At 41.0% G+C, this 18,419-nt stretch overlaps 1 protein-coding gene across 1 annotated transcript in view; it reads right to left on the bottom strand.

The window, feature by feature from the left end:
* Positions 1 to 6,891: 6,891 nt before the first annotated feature.
* The window catches only part of LOC109425999 (glutamate receptor ionotropic, kainate 2), a 31,731-nt gene continuing 20,203 nt past the window's right edge, over positions 6,892 to 18,419 (bottom strand). Inside the window, exons 3-6 of the mRNA XM_029875945.2 lie at positions 15,900 to 16,093; positions 8,050 to 8,351; positions 7,805 to 7,988; positions 6,892 to 7,743 (exon numbers count right to left, since the gene is read on the bottom strand). Of these exons, the coding sequence (XP_029731805.1) occupies positions 7,411 to 7,743; positions 7,805 to 7,988; positions 8,050 to 8,351; positions 15,900 to 16,093 (1,013 nt within the window). The 3' untranslated portion in view covers positions 6,892 to 7,410. The remainder of the gene's footprint in view (positions 7,744 to 7,804; positions 7,989 to 8,049; positions 8,352 to 15,899; positions 16,094 to 18,419) is intronic.

The raw sequence follows: 18,419 nt of genomic DNA, 5'->3' as shown, positions 1-18,419 counted from the left end.
TCAACAACAACTTGATCAACGTCTAGTCGCAGACAAACGATACATTCAAAGGCATATAGGACGCGTTCTACGAATATCTCGGTAAAACCTACGGAGAGCGAACAAAGCATGGCGTGAAAATTGTTATCGGGTACGCTAATGCTAAAATCGGTAAACAGGACTTTTTCCGCCCGATATATAATTGGTATGGACAGCCTTTACTCTTTCGCTGCAGCTAGGAAGATGGTCATCAGCAGCACCTACTTTGCATGAAAAGACATTCGTAAGCACCCAAATGGCAAAACGTACAACCACAGACAAACAGACGTAACACTTGTGAAATATCCATCGACCACGCTTTTAACGATCATTTTAAATTTTCATAGTCGTGGCTATCACAACCAGAGGCGCGCGCATCGTTTTTCTATCCGTTTGACGTTTCACACTAGCGGCTTCTGTTGACGATATGGCACAACACAGTGATTCGTGCAACTTTTCCACCAGGTGATGGTGCCGTCCGTGTTTAGGCTTAGTACCAGAAATAGGCGGACGTTAAACTAGAGCTGATTCCAAACGGTGTCGGCTCGCCAGAAATAAGAAGAAGAAGATGGTAGTGTGAACTGGGCGATGGATTTTCATGAAAATCGTTCAAGCTGTTACGTCTGTTTGTCTGTGGTACAACCATCAAAATCAGCAACAAATTATTGAAATGAGTGTGGTGATGAATAACCGTGCAGTTTCGGTTCGCGCCTGGTAGCTCAAGACCCTCTTGGGTGGAAATCACCAAGTTTTTGATGGAGCTGGACATGGATACAATGCAAATGGAAGCTGCTTATAAAACGGCATATAATCAGTCGCTTCTTATTAAGTTTGTTTTCCTGGACGCTAAGAAAGAGCCGCTGCTAGCAAAGAATGTGAAACCAAGAGCATTTGTGTACTCCAGCTGAAAATCTGTTGAAGTTCGCATGTTAACCGCGGGCACCGATATGGGGTATGTCCGCGTGTTTGATCTGTCACCAGAAATAGATTATGGAAACTTGTCGGCGGCGCTGCATGATTTCGGGAAAGTTGAATGCGTAGTCAGAAAGAAGTTTCCAGTGGAATCTGGTCTTGGATACCTACTCACGGGCGTGCGAGGTGTCTTCTTCTTTATGGCTCGACGTTCGCATTGGAACTAGGTGTTACGAACGCGACGCGTGAAGTACATCAATTTCTAACAACTAGAGCACACTAATTCCAATCCATGTTCCAATCATTTCCTACATCTAGCATTAAGCAAATCGCTTGTAATAATCTAACGCAAAAGCTTGTATAATAATCGTAGAGGTAACGTTTTGTGAATCGTGTTGGTCACATATTCGTGATACCCAGTGTAAATTGCAATATGCAAAATCAATTAGATCGAATTGAAAACGAGCGACCTTTCACACAACGTTGTATACGATATGCTACGATAGCGCAGCATCGAGGATGACTGATCAAGAACGGAACAAACTGCGCGTGCGTAGTAATCGATTAGCCCGGAACGCATACTCATAGCATACATGGGGATGAATCATTCTAATTCATATTAGAAACTGATATCATATTCAAGTATGTATCGGATTTAATGTTGCGCAATCGGATAGCACTTACACATAAGCATGATTTATAATTACGCAATATTGTGAAATTTATTAAACTAGAATACAAGCTACGCCATTTGTAATTGTTAGTTCCAGACATGCACCGATAGGATATAAAATTGTAATCAATTATCTATGCTCACAACTAACTTAAAGCCAAGAACACAACCCCAATGTATTGTAATGGTCAAAGTACCAGAAAAGGTTTTGATCAGGGATTAATTATTTGTTAGCAAAACTTGTTAGAAAGATTCATTGCAGGATTATATGTATACAAGTTAGAATTTTGATGAATCATGAGTTAATTAATGATGTAAAGAGGGTGAGCATAGTTTCTGGACAATACACATATAATTAATATGCTTTACGTAGGAATCAGGAAGAAACATGTTAAAAGAGGGTGAGAATAATGTCTGGACGAGAGTATAAAAGGCGATCGAACAATAAAGACAGTAGCAGTTTTGCCTTGTACGTCACAAGCTACAGAACGCTCATTCACTTGCTACTCGAAATCCTTCTTACCAAGCACTTTGAGAAGCTTAATCTTTTCTAATCCCTCATATTACCCAAGCCTTCGAATACGAAAGGAGTTGGCTGGAGCTTGATTGGAAAATTTAAGTCTTTGAAAAGAGTTACTTAGTATTTAGAATCGAGGAGTCTAAATCATACTGAATCGATCAAACTTTTTCCACTCTGGCACGCTACGGTTCCGAATGCGAGTAACTTTGGCAAGAGTCTGAAAAGGCCAGTTTGACACCGATTCAAGTGTGGGCAAGCATTTATTTTCTCACTCTGGTACGCCACGGTTCCGAATGCGAGTAACTTTGGCATGAGTCTAGAAAAAATATAAATGCATTGCGATCAACTTTTCCTCATCCGACTAAGTCACGTCTTCGAATGCGAAAGAATTTGACCGGATCTAGGAAGGCCAGTTGATTGCTCCCATATTCGATTTGGACCAATCGATTTTAATTATCTACCACTCAATCCTCCGAGTATCAGTAAGTAGTTTCGGTCGTCGACAGTTTATTCAGTGCGTTTCTCTTGCCTGTTGATCGGCACACGCGGAATCGAATACCGTCTCCCTTCGCAACGGTACCGTGCATCTGATGTGGTGTGATTACCATCATCGTCGTCGTCGTCATCGCCAAGTGATCGTCGCGGCAGCTGACAGAAACACCACACGGAGTGTAAGTGCCCCGTCATCAACACTAGGCTTTGCCTCTCTTCAACTTATGTGTTCTTAGAGCACTTTCACAGTTTTTATTTGAAGGGCTTCCTTTGCCTGCCATTGCATGAATTTGTACTTTGTGTGGCAAGTACAATGCTACACTATGCCCAGGGAGTCGAAAAAATGTTCCCGACCGGAACGGGAATCGAACCCGCCGTCTCCGGATTGGCGATCCAAAGTCTTAATCACTAGGCTAACTGGAGACCCCGAGGTGTCTATATGGAAGTAAAGAAAAATATCACCGCATCTGTTCATGTTTCTGGATAGACGGGAAATGTATGCTATGACGGTCTTAAGGATTCTTGCTTCTTATGTCAAGCCATAGGACACCGGAAAGATTCGTGTCCTCAAAGGAAAGATCGGAATAAGACATTAAAGAAACAGGAGAAGACGCTTTTGTACTAGAACAGGAATTGCTTGATGTTTTCGAGGACGACATCATCGAAGTCCTGGAGGAAAGTTTTGACAAACCGACGGATACCACGGATCTGGTCCAGGCTCCGGCTGCAGCTGGTGAAGAAACGGAAAAACGGACAACAAGAAGCGTAGAGAGCAAGGTATAGCAGCATTGAAGTAAGTTGGTCAGGCAATTTGAATGGTAAAAATGAGTAAAATGTAATTTGTTTTTATGAGATTTGACCTTTTTTTATTTAGAGTGTTACAGTGCATATAAACTTTTGAAATTAAAACTAGCAACACTGTACCAAACTAAAAATCAGAAATAAACCAAACTTTGAATCGAACGGAAGTATTTTTTACTGTTTTTCAAGTGTGCCGAACCATCTGATTTTCCTGCCGAAAGTTTAGTCTGAGCAATCGTGGGACACAATTCTTGAAGCAATGACCAATCCAGTGGCGAAGCAGCTGATTGGGTTGATTCGTACACTCAGACAAATAAACCTAAGATATCATAAGGTCTAAGTTATGAAATGGTCTTTGAACAATTCATAACGGGTAGATTGAATTTCATAAGGTCGGTTCATGACGCAAAATCGACTCACAGTTTGGCTTTTATACACATTCAGCACCACGATATTCTCAAGCGTCGATAGCCGCGTGGGTTGGGCACGAGCTCAGTGATCTCGACGTTCATGGATCGATTCCAGTCTGCATCATTTTACGATTTTTCTGCTCTTTTCATAAGTTTATCTTATGTAATTAGGTCATAATAAGCATGTTTAATGTTCATAAGGTATTCTTATGGCATCCATACTATACAGTTATGGCTAAATTTCATAAGGTATTTTGATGAATTTCGGTAGTTTACTTCGCTGAGTGACAAAGAAATTAAGTGTACGCGCGCGAATAAGATTTCCACGACCTTTGTAACTTTACGTGGTTAGAAGCAGGGCGGTGCACTGTTGAACTAACTGTTCAATGTTATTCTTGACTGAGCCGTAAGGAGAGCTAGTGTTCAAAGAAATGGTACCATCGTCACAGGGTCGTACATGGTCGCTTCTAGGTTTTGCGGACGATATCGATACCATCTGAATTGACTAATAAATAGTAGAAGAGACATTCGTGCCTTTTAAAGAGACAGCATAATTTACCCTCACAATGAACACCAGCAAGACAAAGTACATGATCGCTGGTAGACAGCGTGGGTCTAATGGTGATGTTAGTAGCGTACCATGGAACTACGTGCGATAATGGTGTTGAGGCGTATTGTAGCTGCAAATAGGACTTTCTACGGCCTCCGTAACCAGCTGAAGTCCCGTAGTTTGCATACGAAGACAAAATTCGCACGGCATGCTGAGTTGGGATATACAGGTGACCGATGTGGATGCCGGAAGAACGACATGCGTAGATAATATTCAGTAGAGAACTAGAGAGAGGCCAGCGACTCCGTGACAGTGGAGAAGAAGTATTCGGCGTAGATTCAACGAAGCGAATTGTAGTACACCATGTATCCACGTAAGTACTGTTCTCAAACCATCCATCGTTCTGAATGTAACATCTCTTTAATTTCTCCAAAGCATGCTCAGATAAATGGTACATCATTCATCGTCTTTAAATGATCAGTTTTACAATAATTGATTATATTTTTTCAGTGATATTTACATAGTTTTACGTTCCAGAGTAGCAAACTACTTATTTCAGCTGACTAACACCTGCTCAAGAATAAAGTACTGACTTGTCTCTTTGGATCCTTTGGATCCCTTTATTTTTTTTAGATTTTTGGTATTTTTTAATACGTTTGCTTTTTGAAATTTTATGATATGTTGCACACTTATGTTTGTATAACTTTTCTTATCTAATACCCTACATTATTTGTTCTATTTTTATAACATATCTCGTAGTTTTTCGAGTAGTAACGTGTTGTTTGAATCATTTTATCAACTTATTTGTATATCTATTAGACCCCGTAAAGCGTATTCAACAGCGCTAAAGCGAACTGTTAACGATGCTTGGGGTTCATTTAGATTTTTGGTATACATCGTCTACCTGCAAGGTCATTTATACAGTAACTAGCTGTAAACTTTGTAAACCTGTCTACTGCGTTCTTTGACGTTTCATGTCCCTAGCTAAGCCCAAGTTCCTGATTGAAATGTATGAAAATAAAAAACGATTTTCAAAACTCTCGGTTTTTCTATGTTGTTTTGCCTGCAATTGCTTGCCTAGGACTTGAATCACTAGTTAAAATTTAAAAATACTTCAGTATTACTTCACTTTTGCAAATAGTGAATAGTGAAGTGTTTTTAAATTTTAACTAGAGATTCCAGTGAAAAAGTTCTACTAAAAGTTCCAAAGTGTTATTGGGAGACAAAAGAGTAGCTAGGACAAGCTTGTTGGAATCCCAAGATGGTCGCCATAATCACCGATTCTTGTAGCTACTCACGATTTCAGACGCACAAATCTCATAAAAACCTAACCAGCGCACCTGATTTGTGCAGTTGAGGTTCTGGTGCAATGTTGAACTGGGATTCCAAGACGGTTGTCTTTCAACCTCACTTTTTACCTGTTCAACGATCTAAAAACTTGCAATTGCGGATAGTTCAGGATCGGAATCAAATTAGAAATGAGCCAAAACAGATTATCTTGCCATTTTCTGTCAATTACAAGTTAGTTTAATGCGAAAATTCAAGAATTTGCGCTTGTTGAACAGGTAGTTTCGGGGTTAGAGAATCGCCACTGAGTGAAAGTGTGCTAAATCATATGTGCTCATTCTACGAATGGAGTGACGTGACACAGCTTGACTCATATATCGAGCAGAGAAATCTCGACTTGAATGAAGTGACTATTCATTTGATTTACACGGCAATTCATCCCATTCGAGTCGAGATTTCTCACCTCAATATACAAGTCATCGCACTCTATTCGTAGAGTGAGCACACTAGTAAAGGCTAACAGGGATTCTTATGGCGGCTCGGTACACTGTACATTAACAGATTAGCAGCTAAATGTTGCACTTATTGTATAGAGGACCTTTTGCAGAATGGTTCCAAATCTAATTGCGCTATTAAATATGGTAGCTTTCTGCTTGGTTGACGAGCATTTTTTCCTATCGTTCTATAAAGTGCAATAAAATATCTTGTTTTAATAGGATTATTATGAATGGTGAACCATTTATCATTTAGCATCGTATACGCTTTTATTTCATTGGGGTGATACGGGAGATGATATTTTTGCTGTCTATAAGTATTCTCTTTCATAATCCTTCCCCTCGAAAATTTAGTTAACTGTTCATAGTATACATATGATCAAATTTCTAATTTCTTTTAGCAAGCAGAACCTGAGATTTGCAACTCGACTCATAGAACATAGAAATAACGTTTTCTCAAAACCTCACATCTCAATCAAAAAATGTGTGCTCTGCTCTTGGCATACTAATGCAGTGTTGGTAGAAATGCTTGATGGGCACTTTATATTTAGACTACCATTAATATTACTGAAATGAACTTGAAAAGCTTTACTTGACTCGAGCGTGTTATGCAATGCTAGATCTACTATTACAATATAACATAGGTATACAAAATCGTGCTTCTATTTAATTCTCATAAATTCCTGTCTAAATAGTAGTGCACTATAATTAATACATGGTTATTAAGTATGATCATTCCTCGCGAAAAAAAAGATATAAAAAAAAATCGTAAATAAACTACGGTTTACAAGATGAAATCACCACTTTTGGTCTGAATGTTTTTGTTGTTGTTTTTTTTTACAATGACTCAATATCCTCAAAGCTAGATTATCACAATGCCAAGAAGCTTGTTATCTTGAAATGTATCGATTCCTGCGTTAAATGTATTCATATGCGGCCGTAATGTCCAACCCAATAAATGCCATTGACAATTTCTTTGACAAAACTATAATCAACAACCTATGGTTGATCAAAATCTCTGATAAAAAGTTTAAGCGACATCATGTCGTAGTAAAGCATAATTATTTAGCCTCGTCTCGAGTTTCGCTGTCTTAAACCTGTGAAGAATTTTGAAGACGTCTCCAGTCCAATCGCACTTTTTAGGCTTTGAAATTCTGCTTGTATATATAGATTCCATCCCTTCCGATTCCAGACTCTTAGATTCAAAATCTTAAATGCCTAACCACACAAGAGTCCCAATCCCAACGCCTCGCCTAGTTCGTATAAGTATACTGAAATATAGCAGCCGACGGTGCCCGAATCGGTATGAGCTGCGAACCGATCCCGTTCCGTTCCTTCACCACCATGTAGTCCCGGCCGTTGATCATCCTCCGCGAGGCACCACTACCGCTGTCGATGCTGCTTCCGAACATGCTTCCACCACCGCTGGCATGGCGGCTGAATATTTCCGCGTACGGTGGCGGCGGTGAATCACCATAACCCATCGTCTTTGCGTTCACGTAGGTAACCCCTTCGGTCGAACGGTTCCGATTGGCCTCCGAGAGCTCCTTGCTCAGCTTGCGCTCGTTCAGGATGCGGAAGAACATCTAGGAGTAGAGCAGAAACCAGTTAGTATCGGTAAACTGGGCTAGCATCGCATTGCTTTACCTCTGAAACAAACACAGCAATCGCAGTGGCAAAGCCCGTCAACATCACCAAGTATGTCATGACCAAGTCGCGGTTCTTCAGCTGACGCTCAGTGCCGCCCAAATTCTGCGGACAAATCTCAGCCTTCGGTAGATTTTCCAAAAGTTTGAATTTCACCAAGCCTCCTTCGACCATGTTGAGCAGTCTGTGGGGTACCAAGAACGGCATTAAATAAAGTCTTTCCAATTACATTAGCCGAAACTTACTGTGGATCGAACAGCGTGTTCCACCGTGTGGTATTGGGATAGGCAAAGGCGCGAACCCGTTTCAGGAAAGGCGTCGTAGCCGTAGCGAACGGACAGTGGCTGCGTTCGTTGATGGGGTTCACCTTGCGGCGGACGAGATAGTCCTTGTACACCAGATGTTCGATGGCCGGACGGTCCCGTACGTAGACGTAGTTCTTCTTGGATACCGTTGTCATGAGGATGTCACTATCGTTCAGGTTAGTGGTGAACTCGACCAAGTGTTTGTCCACCAGAAAACTCAGCGAGTTGAGGGTCTCGTCGCTCTGGGGGATACAGTAGGGATTAGGACGAATCATAAGAACTTCAAAAGCACACGATCCTAAAACATAAGTGTTAATTTTATTTTGTTCATGTTTACTTGGCTGTAGCTAAGCTTAGAATTAGAAGATCATATGCACTGGTTTATAGTTTTATGAGATTTATGCGGCTACCCGTACATGCAAAGCAAACAAGGCGTAACCAATCTGAGGTCAGCTGAGCGTGAGCTCAGGACCAAAATGCAAGCACTGCCACAAATTCGTCCATATAGCGAGGTATTGCAGAATGAAGAAAGGATCTGCAATCTGCATTCTGCACGGTACTGTCCACCAACAATGATGAAAAGAGCAATGCTTGGTATTTCGGCTCAGGAGATTCAGACCACTTTACCAAGGACAAGAACTTATAGACGAATCAACGACCAACAACTGGAACTGTACTAGTAGCAGACAAGGCACCGATGAAGATCGAAGCATCTGGGGTCGTCAAGCTAGCAGCAAAGTGTAGTTAGGATTAATCTCCAATCGAAGTCAATAATGTGAAGTATATTCCGGAGATGTCGAATAATCTATTATCAGTAAGCTAGATTGTTCATAGAGGCCATGAATATTACAATAAAGACGGTGTAAAGGTAATCAATCCAAGCGGTGCAGTAATTGCAACCGGCGTTCAGGATATTCGTAAAGGTCTATTTAAGTACGACGAAGACAATGGCGCTGGCATTTGTATCATCAAGTCTGCAACTGTGGCATCGTAGGATGGGTTATCTCAATATATCCAGTTTGAAACATCTGAAGTCTGGTGTAGCGTCTGGCGTTACGTTCGATAAAGAAGAATTTGAAAATTACGTATGTGCTATGCTGCCCCCACTCGCATAAACAGTCCCATCTTTGCTGGGTTTCCTATTCATATGGGACTGTTATGCGAGTGGGGCAGTATGGAGAAGCAAACTCGTTTGCCGTTACCGAAGAAAGGAATTTTTCATATACTTACTTTTTGGAACGAAAATCTGAAAACGAAGTTATTCATGCTTTTAGTAAATTCTAAAATTTGGTCGAAAACCAAACTAGACGTAAATTGAAGACTCTGAGAACTGTCAATGGTGAGGAGTTCGCTAATAATGTTTTTCAGAACCATGGCATCAGACACCAAACGTCGGCTGACTACAACCCGGAAAGAACGGTATGAGCGTGTCAACCGCTCGATTGTAAAGAGAGCACGTTGTATATTATTCGAGACGAAGTTACCGAAATCCTTCTGAGAAGAGGCGGTCGCAACTGCTACATATTTGGTTAAGCGATCTCTCAACGAAATGAAACCAACTCCTGAATAGGTCATGGCCCACGTTTTAAAACATTGGCGAAAGAAATGGGATGCCATATCAAGTGAATCAATTTTCGTAGGATTTGAAGAAAATGCAAAAGCGTATCGGCTGTATAACCGTTAGGAAGACCATATTCAAGAGTCGTGACGTAATTTTCATTCGAATCTAGATCAACAAGGAACCCTATCCGAATCGTGGTGTGAAAGCCGGACAGGGCATCAGAGATCCCCGAACTCCAACAGAAGTATGGACTGGCAACGATGCGCTGCTTTGGAAAGCTGCCATGAATGAGGAATACGAAGCACTACTGATAAACTGCCTAGTAACTGTGGGACCTAGTTGACCAACCAGCCAGAAAGAAATCGATTAGATACAAGTGGTTATTCAAGACCAAGGTAGACGAAAATGCCTGGTTTACATGGTGCAAGTGACTTGATTCAAGTTAGTGGAAAGTGCCCAATTGAATGTGAATTGAACATGTAAACACCACCATTCATCTCACTTGAGCAACTGACTTGACTTGAACGAAAGTTGAACATGTTGAACTTTTTGGTTCAAGTCAAACGAAGTCATCTCACTTGTCCCGTCTGAACCCGCAATTCATGTGACTTGAATTCAAGTAATCTGTCAATTGAGCTGAATTCAATTCTGTTTACTTACGAACCGCACGAATTGAACAATGTTAACACTTGCTTCAACTGAGATGCATTCAAGAGCATTCAAGTGGCCGTTCGAGTCGTTTGCTGAGTCTAAACACATAATTAATTTCGAATGAATATTTTTGAGAAATTTGCAAGCGAAATGCTCGTTTTAGTTGAACAATGTAAACCAGGCATAAGGGAACCTCATCCGATACAAAGTAAGGATCGAGGCACAAGGTTTTACACAGAAGTACGGCGTGGATTACGATGTTAGTACTTTTTCTTCTTTATGGCTCTACGTCTCCACTGGGACTTGGCCTGCCTCGTTTCAACTTATTGTGTTCTTTGAGCACTTCCACAGTTATTAATTGAAGGGCTTTCTTTGATAGCCATTGCATGAATTTGTATATTGTGAGGCAAATACATAGATACATGATGCCCAGAGAGTTGAGAAAATTTTCCCGACCGGAACGGGAATCGAACCCGCCGTCTCCGGATTGGCGATCCATAGCCTTGCCTCAACACTAGGCTAACTGGAGACCCCAAATTATGATGAAATATTCGCGCCGGTTGCCAAGCATGGGACCTTCCGTTCATTGTTGGCGATTGCTAGCCAGATGAAGATGTTCGTGAGCCTCACGACGTGAGGCATGTGGATATGAAACGGTGTATCTCACCGGGAAAGCGAAGGAAACAATTTATATGCAGCAGCCCGAAGGAAACGTCACTGGATCCGAGCGTAAAGTTTGTCATTTGAGGACACGTTTTTTCACAACCATGCCGCTTATGGCAATCGTAAGTGGTAAATATGAAACGCAAGCACAACAACTATAAAATAAATAAGCGAGAAATGAAACAGAAAAATCGTCCATTCATAAGTTACAACTTATGCAAATCCTAAGTGCTTTTGCCTCAGTGTACGAACAGTAGCGACATCTGCGATTTGCAAGTAGGTACGCGAAACTGAGCTCATCTGTCAAGTTACGGAGGGGTTGATGTGAACAGTTAAAAAACGAGAAAAATGCAGTATGGGCGAGAGTGCTGAAACACCGTACGAGAGCGAATGAGGCACATTACAGACAGGCGCGGAGCAGGCAGAACTCAGTCTTCCGGATGCAAAAGCGCCAGCAGGAAGAACGAGATCGCGAAGCGATGGAAGAGCTGTACCGCGCTAAGGACACACGAAAGTTCTACGAGAAGCTGAACTGCTCGCGCAGAGGCTTTGTGCCGTAAGCCGACATGTGCCGAGATAATCACGGGAATATTCTCACGAGCGAGCTTGAGGTGGTCGAGAGGTGGCGGCAGCATTACGATGAGCACCTCAATGGCGACGTTGCAAGTACAGCATCCGCTCGATAACTGACTGCTCTTTAACTGGACTGCTTTTTAACTGGGCGCTCGATAACTGGGGCAAAGTCGAGTTAAAAAGCAGTTATCTGTCAAAAATATGCGAAATATAACCTCACATTTTACAAATCGGTAAACAAAACAAAATATAACAATAGCCTCCGGCTCCGGAAGCTCAGTCCAGTTATCGAGCGGCGCTCGTTTACTGGACTGTCAACAAAGCCCAGTTATCGAGCGGAAGCTGTACCGAAGGTGGCGTGGTAACAGATCTAGGAGTATGTGCACAGGACGAAAGACTTCCGGCCCCTGACCTTCAAGAGATTGAGGAGGAGGTTGGCCGGTTGAAAAACAACAAAGCCGCTGGAGCAGATCAACTACCAAGCGAGCTTCTAAAATACGGTGGAGAAGCACTGGTGAGAGCACTACACTGGGTCATTACCAAGATTTGGGAGGAGGAAGTACTACCGGAGGAATGGATGGAAGGTATCGTGTGTTCCATCTACAAAAAGGGCGACAAGTTGGATTGCGGGAACTACCGCGCGATCACACTACTGAGCGCTGCCTACAAGATACTCTCTCAAATTTTATGGCGCCGTCTATCACCGATTGCAAGAGAGTTCGTGGGGCAAAATCAGGCTGGATTTATGGGTGAACGCGCTACAACGGACCAGATGTTCGCCATCCGCCAGGGGTTGCAAAAATGCCGCGAATACAACGTGCCCACACATCACTTGTTCATCGATTTCAAATCGGCGTATGATACAATCGATCGAGAACAGCTATGGCAGATTATGCACGAATACGGATTGCCGAATAAACTGATACGATTGATCAAGGCGACGATGGATCGAGTGATGTGCGTAGTTCGAGTATCAGGGACACTCTCGAGTCCCTTCGAATCTCGCAGAGGGTTACGGCAAGGTGATGGTCTTTCGTGCTTGCTGTTCAACATTGCTTTAGAGGGTGTAATTAGGAGAGCGGGGATAAACACGAGTGGAACGATTTTCACGAAGTCCATTCAGCTGCTTGGTTTCGCTGATGATATTGATATTATTGAAATTTGAGACGATGGCGGAAACATACATCCGACTAAAGAGTGAAGCCAGGTGAATCGGATTAGTCATTAATGTGTCGAAGACAAAGTATATGATGGCAAAGGGCTCCAGGGAGGAATCACCGCGCCCGCCACCCCGAATTTATATCGACGGTGATGAAATCGAGGCGGTTGAAGAATTCGTGTACTTGGGCTCACTGGTGACCGCCGAAAACGATACCAACAGAGAAATTCAGAGGCGCATTGTGGCAGGAAATCGTTCTTACTTTGGACTCCGCAGAATTCTACGATCGAATAAAATTCTCCGTAACACGAAGTTAACTATCTACAAAACGCTGATTAGACCGGTCGTCCTCTATGGGCACGAAACATGGACCCTACCTGGAGTTTTTGAACGGAAGGTGTTGCGTACCATCTACGGCGGAGTGCAGATGGAAGACGGGACTTGGAGAAGGCGAATGAGCCACGAGCTGCATCAGCTGCTGAGAGAACCAACCATCGTCCATACCGTGAAAATCGGAAGGCTATGGTGGGCGGGTCACGTCATCAGGATGTCGGATAGCAACCCGACTAAAATGGTTCTCGAGGGTCATTCGGCCGGTACAAGAAGACGTGGAGCGCAGCGAGCTAGGTGGGTCGACCATAAGGAGGACGATCTGCGGACCCTACGCAGAGTTCGGAACTGGAGACAAACAGCCATGGACCGAGTGGAATGGAGGCGGCTACTATGTACAGCAGAGGCCACCCCGGCCTTAGCTTGATCGGTAAGGTGAGTAAGGCCCATAAGGAGCTGAAAAACTGCAATACTGCAGGGAAAGGCGAGATCCCGGTCTAACTTTTCAAGTGCAGAAGAGAGCAGCAACATCAATCAATACACAACATTCTTATCAAGATATGAGAGTACGAAGAATTGCAGTTGGTTGAATGGCCTTATATGTCCAATCTACAAGAAGGTGCATATACTAGGGTGTGTTAATTATAGAAATATTCAAAATTGAACTAGAAGGAGCGATGAGGAGGTCTCGCTTTTCGGATGATGTTGATCTCATCGACATCGACCGAAGAGCAATAGAAGAAAATTTTGCTATACTGAAGAGAGAGACAACGATGACATGCGGAGGCGTGACAATAAATTCAACTAGTATATGAGTATATGATTGCGGGTAGAGACAGACGTGTGCCTAAATATTGTTAGTGTTAAGGTAGGGATGGATGGGGATGTGTTTGAAATTAATGAAGAATTCTCGGATACTTTTTCAAAACGACGTATCAGCATAGGATTTGCGTGTATTATACGTCGTTTTGAAAAAGTATCCGAGAATTAGTTTACACTTGAAATACTTGTGGCATGTGACAAAAACGTTTCAAGTGAAACAAAAAAAAGTACATATTGCAGCTGCGAAGGAGGCCTATATGGACTTTGTGATCGGCTTAGGACTCGTATCTTGCAATCGAAAGCGAAATTTGCTCTGTCGCTTTTTAGGCCGATAAGGTGATTGAAAGGTGGAAGCAGCACTACGATGAACTCCTGAATCCGTTTACTTCCTCTTATGTCAAAAATAGTCTAATAAAAGAACCCGGCATTGACTGCATGTTTTCCTACAAAATTTCAAACATAACTCGATAGAACAAAGTAAATGATTATAATCTTATGGGGAAATGTAGGGGTAGGCGGGGCATAATGAGCAGCTTAAGCATTTTGCCACCAAATCCAGTAAATTAAGTGCAACCAATGTGTAATTTTAACGTTCAATCCTCATTTGAACCTTAACTGACAAAGGCTAATCGTTGAAATTCCGAATAAATTTATAAATGTTGTAGAATTTTATGTTTTTAAAAACGTATAAAATAGCGAGTTGCGTTTTGGTGGTGGGGCATAATGAGCATCCTAGGTGGGGCAGGATGATCAATATCAGTTTTGTACACGATCAAATGCTAATTTACTATTCTTGTCAATGATAAAGCATACCGGCAACAATCAATGAGAATTTGAAGGGATTACGGGGTTAAATTTGTAGGGAACTGTGGGGTTCCAATGAGTCTTTCATTGAGGAATTTTTAAACGGTAATAATATACAGATACTGAAATTTTCAAGCTAATAAATTGAAAGTTACAGACAAAACCTTACTATATGCATCAAAACAGAGAAAACCAAAAATAAAATTTGTTTGTTGACGATGTTTACCATTTTCATTATTTTTTCACTAGTTGCTCATTCTGCCCCACCCTACTACCAACTCTTTGAAGCATATTTTTACAACAAAATAATTATACAAATAGTTGAAAAGTGTTACAAATACATTTCATTGGCCTAGGGAATATCAAGAAAATCGATAGATGCCCACTAAGTTGTTATTTCGATACCCAAAACCTTATTTTAGGTCACCTGATTCTTATAATATTTTCCCAGTACATGACCACTTTACGCATTTTGATTAATTTTTCAAGGTAAACGGATTTTTTGACTAATGTTTTGTCATCAACTCATTGGATTTTAGATAATAAGGCTACAATCAAGCAATTTGTTTTGTTAATTTGCAGATTTACAGTGAAAATACGAGGTGCTCATTATGCCCCACCTGCTCATTATGCCCCGCCTACCCCTATCTGCAAATGTTATTATTTTCTCCCAGTTTGTAACACCGAAATTTTCTCGTTTTCGGTGAACATTGATTTATACATTAACCAATGTTGTCTTGTTCATCGGCTATTGATGGTAAGGATGGAAAGGTGCGGTAGATCTGATAAAAAATTCTATTTATTTTTGGTCTACACTAACGCCAACCACGTGTACCATTATTTCCTATCGTCCGTGTAGGTAGGTAGACGGTGGGGCTTGTTGATTTTTGATTTCAATAAAGAAGGGCAGACAGTAGAGTAGAAATCTCGTACCTCAGAAATGCGGCACTTGGGTGTACCGTAGTTTACCTGATTAAATATTTACCATGTTCACACGGTATCTAAAACGACGGTATAATTTATGGGGGCTCATCAAGCGGCGGCGTCGAAAGCTCGCCCCAACTTGGACCGATTAATAATTAATCACGTTGCACGTCGTGAGCAGGTGCTACTACAACAACCTGATCAATTTGTCCATGTTCGTTTTTATTTTGTGATTTGTCGAGCCCACTTATTCCAGTGAATTCGGGATCTCTTTTTTCGTGAAATTTATGGTACGGTACTTACGTTCTTGATGGCATACTCGATGGCATTGCCGCGGATGGTGACAAATTGTTTCTCCTTTTTACGAACGTCTTCAGCATTGTTGATGGGCAGCGTGAACTTGGACAGCGTCAGGAAAGCAGTCAGGTTGGCCGTGTAGAAAGAGGTGAGTATGGTTATGAATATCCACCAGCTGGCGAACAGGATGCGTGTGGAATCTGGAATGAGATTGAATTATTTTTTCTATCAAATAAGAAAAGGATATATTTGTCATGTTCTTGTGGTTATATAAGAAGTCCTTTCTGGGTATACATTCAGAACGTCAAAAGTGTACGTCGCATATGCTTGAATTTATATGCACTAATAATAACTTAATATGTAATATGCATTCTCCAGAATATGCTAAACCTCAAATACTTAAATTCTTAATAAAGTAATTTGATCCAGTACAACCTTGAACCCTATGGATGACTCCATTAGAAATTTATACTACTAAGTGCAATAAGAAGCAACCACGTGGTCATCGATGGTGATCTTTCCACGTTGTCCATATTATTTTCCATATCTATGTCGCCAGTCTGTGGTGTCCTCTTTGCTAAATGACAAATAATGTATGACTTCATTAAAGCAATTTTATCGATTCAAACAATTTGCTGAAGTTTACTGGTAGGTACATATCTCTGATGGAAAGCAATCATTATAAAACATGTGCATTCCGCCATCGAACAACAGCAGCGTCCCCATATGCACCAGAAAAGGGAATGTTTACGCAACAACACACTATCGTGGGGTCTACATCTTTGAATGGGTGTGCCATCAGTTTACAGTTGCAAAGCTACTCCCCGTTAATCCCATTTGTGTGCTTTGTAATTATCATGGTTTTTCATTTTCCTCCGGGGCAAATAAAAGAGCCTGATATTTCCCGTTAGCGTATTCTCGGAGTGAATTTAAAAATAAACTACGACAGAAGCGCGCGCGCGGTTTCGTTTTTCCGTAGGCTGGGAAAACTTGAGCTCTCAATAACTAGACCCCAGGATAGTAATTTACCAACATAATTGTCCTGTTGGTATCTAGATTGGTGTTTCGTATAAACGAATGCACGGGCTACCCCCACCCACTAACTAATTGAATGAAATAACATTTAAAAAGCTCATCCAATTCAAACTATACTGAAATAATGTTCATTAGGGCGTAAGGCAAAAAAAAAAGAACAAGGGTCTGAAGGTTCAGGACCTGCTGATCAATTTTGCAGATGAAAAAGGGTTTCATTATACTTCCACAATGTTGATCGTAAATTTTAGGGACAAACAATCCTACAGAAATGTTTGAATAAACTTTCTCAATAGATTTTGAAATCAAGCCAAGATTTCTTGCATCTTCGAAAGAACCTGATTGAAATACTAGTTAAATGGCTCGTAAATTTATGGTAAAATCCTTAAAGAGATTCTGGAACGATCCAAAATAAGGTTTTTGTTGAATTTCTTATCGAATTCTTAGAAGATTTTTCACGAAAATCCCTAAAACAGTTTAAGTCGAATGGAAATCTTGGTAGAAAATCTCAAGTAGTTCCTGATTTTTTGATAAAGTCATTTAAACAAACTTTTTATAAAATTCATGGAGGTTAGACCTGTTCACTTTGAAACTTTTTTTCTCCGATTCTCCGTGACACATCAAACTATCAATCCACATACAAGAACAAGTCTTCAGTCCAAAATTGAGCCAAATTGATAAAGATTTAAAGGTGTATCAAATCGATTTTGTGTTTTTTTAGCCGTTTTCACAGAAATTTACTCAGAAATTCACAAAATTGCTGCGAAAAGGTGCCGAAGATACCGTTAGGATATAGTTAGACCAATACTCTACAACTTTGCCGAATACACTACGGTGTTTAAATTGCGTATTTCGAAGTTATTCAACAATTTTAGTTAAAAAATCACGAAAAAACACGATATTTTTACGATTTTACATATAAAAGTCAAGTAATTTTACATTATTTTACGTGACTAACTTAACTAGCTATTACTCCTTTGTGTAACGAACATTTCGTCCACACATCGTTTTTGTGTAGGAATTCGTTTTCATTGACTAATTATCAAAAGTATGTCCCGTTGATACTAAAAATCACACAGAGTTACCAGCACGAATTAAAACAAAGTTACCCATGATTAAGACGTCATGCCATTGTATTCTAATGTCTTCCGATTTAAGTATCAGAAATGGTGCAGATGATAAGGCTCGAGCCTGCGGATCAGAAAGTCCCAGGTTCTGCCATGACTTACACGTAATCTCCCAAATAATAATGATCGGGACCTGCCAATTAAGCCCATTCCAGGACTAACTAGATATTTAGTTCACTTTTTGACAATACATCGTGTCGACGAGATCAGCTGGGCGAAATATTGAGCATCTGTTTGATAACGATCAATTTAGCTAAAACAATTCAATACGATGATGGAACTGCTTCTGGATGCAACATTTTTCAGACAACTGTGGGTGGAGCTTACTTGTATCTTTCTACCCACAAATCAACACAACTACACGATG

This window comes from Aedes albopictus, chromosome 3 (genome assembly GCF_035046485.1).
Source record: "Aedes albopictus strain Foshan chromosome 3, AalbF5, whole genome shotgun sequence".
Lineage (NCBI taxonomy): Eukaryota > Metazoa > Arthropoda > Insecta > Diptera > Culicidae > Aedes > Aedes albopictus.
The sequence above is the reverse complement of the archived record's forward strand: the minus strand, read 5'-3'. Positions and strand labels throughout refer to the sequence as shown.